General features: G+C 39.2%; 1 gene segment (V, D, J or C); it reads right to left on the reverse strand.

The window, feature by feature from the left end:
- Positions 1 to 3,249: 3,249 nt before the first annotated feature.
- On the reverse strand, positions 3,250 to 3,747 carry LOC120514185. The segment is given in 2 exon segments: positions 3,250 to 3,566; positions 3,676 to 3,747. Coding segments are annotated over 2 exon segments (363 nt in total).
- Positions 3,748 to 5,207: the final 1,460 nt, after the last annotated feature.

Consider the following 5,207-nt stretch of genomic DNA (forward strand, 5'->3'; position numbering starts at 1 on the left):
TGCCAAAATTATTGAGATGAATAGAAAACTTGATGGGGATCACTCACTAAAAGCAAGAACTGCATGTTTGGAAAAATATAAGTTCCATCATGATATTCAGCAATTGGACATTATGGGAGAAAAGCTGAGTGCAGATAGTATAGTGATTGTTGATTAATGCGAGAAACTACACAAGGAAATAGCTAACCAAGGTCTGGTTAGAGACCAAGTGTATAATTGCAAAGAGACTGGCCTTAATTGGAAGGGACTACCTCGAGACTTTGTCTCGGATGTCTGAAAAATCATCACCTGGATTTAAGCTGCAAAAAGGTCATATCACTGTAATGGTGTGTGCTAACGCAAGCGGCAGCCATAAATTTCCATTACTTGTCATAAGAAAATCGGAAAAGCCTAGGTAATTTAAAAATATAAATCTAAATACTGTTGCTGTTAAGTACTATGCACAGAAAAATGCATGGATGAGCCAAGAAATATTCCAAGATTGGTTCCTTAAAATATTTGTACCAGGTATAAAATCACACATGTTATCGCTGGGATTATCGCATGAAGTGATGCTACTGATGGTCTGTGTGCCTACTGTGACAGATAGGGGGCGCTGTCATCCCCTTGAACCCTCAGACCAGTCACCAGACACCAGGTAAAAGTCCAAATATTTATTTTCAGACAATAATACAGTGCACAAAGCACCCTCCACTCCATAATACTCTTACACTAACCAATTAATAAACAATACACAATCCTCCACTCTCCCAGATGCGTTACCACCCTGCCACCCAGCTCAAAGTCTGGGATCTCCCACAGTCCTTTTATAGTCTGTGACCTGGAAGTGCTTCTGAACCCACAGTCCATGTGACTTTCCAGCACTTCCGGGTCAGATGAAAACTCCTCTTCTTCAACCCAGAAGCATGTCATTCCCTTTATCCATGTGACTAGGACGCACTTCCGGGTTGTAAGCAAAATAGTCATTGTCCTCCCTGCAGCATCTTCTAGTGGCCCCTGTGGTATCCAGCTGGGTTGTGGATAAAAACTCCATTGTCCATAATTCCCTGCTGGCATTCGGGGCACCTCCATGCTGCAGGAAGGGCTCCACCTGGCGGCCTGGAAGTATTGGCCGGGATAACTGTCCGCCATATTCCACACTACTCATCCTATATGTGATTTGAAGAGCGATGATGGCAAAATAACATGTCACTTTCTGCTGGCTAGTACAACACTGCTCATCCAGCCAGTTGATCAAGGCATAATTGATAGTATGAAACGCCATTATAGGAGGGGTTTTATTCAAAAACATTTCTTTAGACGATTAATCAGGAGTAAAAGTTTCCTGGAAAAAGTACATGATTAAAAGACACAATTTTTAATGTTGCGGAAGCCTGGAGCTATCTGCTAGTTAAAACTTTACAAAGAGTCTGGAGTAAGTTATGGCCCATATCGGGTTCAGCAGAAAGTGAACCAAATTCTGATTCAGTTAAAAATGAGAATGAAATGTTGAATCTGTGTTTAAAAGTTCCAGGTTGTGAATGATTGGTTGCAAATTGACAAAACTGGCGCTAGTTTTGAAATCTTGGATGATAATGAACTAATTAAAAATGTAACTGCCGTGGACTCTGAATGCGAAAAGGAAGAGTAAGTTTCTACCGATAGAACATCAAAAGTAATCAGTCACAGTGAAGCTGAAATTATGTTGTCGAAGTGTACAGAGTGGTTTGAGGTGCAAGAAGAGGCAGATGTTACACAAGTATTACTCTTATGCAAAGTCCCAAGCATTGCTTCTAAAAAAGCACATGGAGTAATGAAACAGCAAAAAATTACAGACTTTAAAAAAAATGTATATATTTAAGTATCTATACATATATTGCTTGTTGTTTCTTTTTGCTTGCTTCTGCACTGTAATTTTATTATTAGATTCTGTTATATTATTTTTTATTAATATATTATATGAATTCATTTTGTTAATATTATATTTTGTTAATAAAGTCATGTTTTGTAAATAAATGCAAATTATTCACTAAACTAATCTACTATATACCATTTTTAAAGTTACTGGTCTGTTTATCTGTCTTTTCCCTTTTCCGTCACGGCCTCTGTCCCAAACCCTGACGTATAATAGAGGTTTTGCTGTACATATATAAATATTTTAATAAAAAAATATAGCAAGGCCACAAAGCATTGCAGTACAGTTTTACAAAAGTTTACCCCAGAAGCAAAGTCACCCTATGGCACAGGAATGAGACAGAAGGATCAGAGAGCTGACACCAATCCATTTGAAGTCTTCTAGCCGAACAAATGTCATTGACAGAATACCCAAGACTTCTGGTATTTCAAACCCTTTATGTAATGCAGGCTGCCAAGATTGTAGCCATCAGTCACCCTTTAAAAGATAGATAGATAGATCTGAAAGGTGCTATATAACGTGCTCTTCACAATCACTGCTCCTCACAATTCCTCTCCTTTCACCACCACACTGCCCTCCTCCAGTTTAGTACTGCTCCACGTCCTCCCAGCCTCAACTTGTCTGGATAAGGGTATGCAGTCCCTTTTATTACAGTCCAGGGAGTACTTCCAGGTCATACAGAAGTCCAACGTCTCATGGAGCACTCCTCTTGCAGCACCCATGAACCCCAGCAGGGCTGTTCTGCCGGACGACATCTCCCAGCTTGCCCTACTGGCACCAATATCCGGGCTGCTGCCATCTAATGTCCTTGGGGAACATAGAGTCCCTAGCGACATCTGTTTTCGGCGGGCTTTCTGTCCATCCTCTCCTTCCATCACTTCTGGGTCTGGAACCTTTGTCTCCCCTGGCCAGGATGCTTGTCTGCCTGCTTGGAGCCTCCCATCTCGGTAAGGAACCATCCCCTCTTCTTGTTGGGATGCCTGTCCAACCCATGTGGCATTTACAATAGACAGATAGATAGATCAGATTTTTTTCAGTGAGTGCATACTAAAAACAGCCCATCAAAAATCTTTGCTGCAATTAGATGCTTATCAACAGCATCTCCTTCTGACAAGCCAACCCTTCTAATACTATAGTTTATGTCACATGATATGCTTTATCTGAATGTAATTACTTTTTTGTATCATATATCACCTTAACTTATGATTAATATTTATACTAATTTTCTTAAAAATGTTACTGTTGTATAAATCATATCTAAAGCTTCTTATTGTGGTATGTTTTTAATGGTTCAAGCCCCTTTAAAAGCAGAAATAGAAATATTTTGTTTTTGTCAGACAGGAAAGTGCTTTGCTTCACTGTGAGTCTCGGGCACAATAATACACCGCAGAATCCTGTGTCTGAAGATTGTTTATTTGTAGGAAGAATGTGCTGCTGGAAATATCCATTGAAGCAACTGAACGTCCATTGATAGTGGAGGAATAGTACTTGGAGTTACTTTCATCATAATAGCTGGCTAGCCATTCCAGCCCTTTACCAGATGGTTGTCGGATCCAGCTTTTCCACCAGCTTTGGATTGTAAACCCAGACATCTGGCAGGAGAGCTTGATGCTTTCACCTGGCTTAGCAAATACACTGCTGGGCTGAGTCAGCGTAATGCTGGATTGAGCGCCTGTGAAAGAAACAGAAGACATTAGTGGATATAAAAAAGAGGAGATGTTAGCAGGTAAGAAATAAACAGGCATAAGAAATGTTAATGTTGAAAAAAAAAATTGTTTTACCTGAAAATATAAAAATCAGGCATAGTAAGGTTAACAAATGCTTCATTGTGTGAAGTTATCTAATTAGCTCACTTTGAAATACATTTGCGTCTGCACACCAATGCATGTTTTATCCACAGCAAAATCATTTTGCATATTTTTTACATTATGCAAACTAACAAAGTGATGCTCATATTTAAACTTTGACAGTGCTATGGGATTTTAATACATTGATTTTTTGATAAGGTATAAAAGAACGATATTCATTTAAGTAATTTTTACATCTAGTGTACTTTATTTACTTATAAATGAATTCCTTCATTCCACTTTCTAATCAGCCTGTCCAGGAAATATGGAAAATTCCAAACCCATCACTCACACACACATGAATACACATGCATACATACACACTCACGCGCATTCAAACTGGGCCAGTTTTCAGTCACCAATTCACATGTGGTTGGGTTCGTGGGAGGATAACCAAATTACCTGGTGCACAAACCACACAGATACAGGGAGAACATGCAAACTCTGCACAGCAGGACTTTGACTGAGTCATGAATTGTGAGGCAGCACCTTTAGCTTCCATATTCTAAAGCTTCTCTAGGTTTATATTTTTTATGTTGAAATATAAAAATAATTTTTATATTTTTTATGTGCAGGAAAAAGGAAACAATATGTGGGTTTAGTAATTGAGAGTTTTCTGTCATAATCTGCTGTGTTACAACACATGTTATTATGTTAGATTATATTTTAGATAGATAGATAGATAGATACTTTATTAATCCCCAAGCGGAAATTCTCATACTCCAGCAGCAGCATACTGATAAAAACAATATTAAACTAAAGAGTGATAAAAATGCAGGTACAACCGACAATAACTTTGTATAATGTTAACGTTTACCCCCCTGGGTGGAACTGAAGAGTCAGTGGAGTAGGACGGTGACAGCAGTTTGTCGCTGAAGCTGCTCCTCTGTCTGGAGATGATACTGTTCAGTGGATTCTCCATGATTGAAAGGAGCCTGCTAAGTGCCAGTCGCTCTGCCACGGATGTCAAACTGTCCAGCTCCGTGCCTACAATAGAGCCAGCCTTCCTCACCAGTTTGTCCAGGCATGAGGCATCCCTCTTTTTTATGCTGCCTCCCCAGCACACCACCGCGTAGAAGAGGGCACTCGCCACAACCATCTGATAGAACATCTGCAGCATCTTATTTTGCATGGTAACAAAAGTGTCTTCATATTTTGATGGCCATAATCACTGTTTTTGTAAAATAAAAATGCTAAAAAAATCCAACATTGAAAAGTATTCACCCCCCTATATATCTGCCCACTCTTCATTAAATGACTGTTCTGGCTGTTGCAGGCTACTCCCAAATATTTTCTTTATGCTTTTAAATGGTATCAAATACCATGGCTGTGAATACTTTCTATTGGGAATTCTTGAAACAGTACAGAGAATAAAATTAAACAGTCTCAATGATTTTAACTAAACATGGCTGCAACCTACCATCCATCCATTATCCAACTGCTGGAACCAATCCTAGCAAGCACAG

The sequence above is a fragment of the Polypterus senegalus genome, chromosome 1 (genome assembly GCF_016835505.1).
Source record: "Polypterus senegalus isolate Bchr_013 chromosome 1, ASM1683550v1, whole genome shotgun sequence".
NCBI classification, from domain to species: Eukaryota; Metazoa; Chordata; class Cladistia; order Polypteriformes; family Polypteridae; genus Polypterus; species Polypterus senegalus.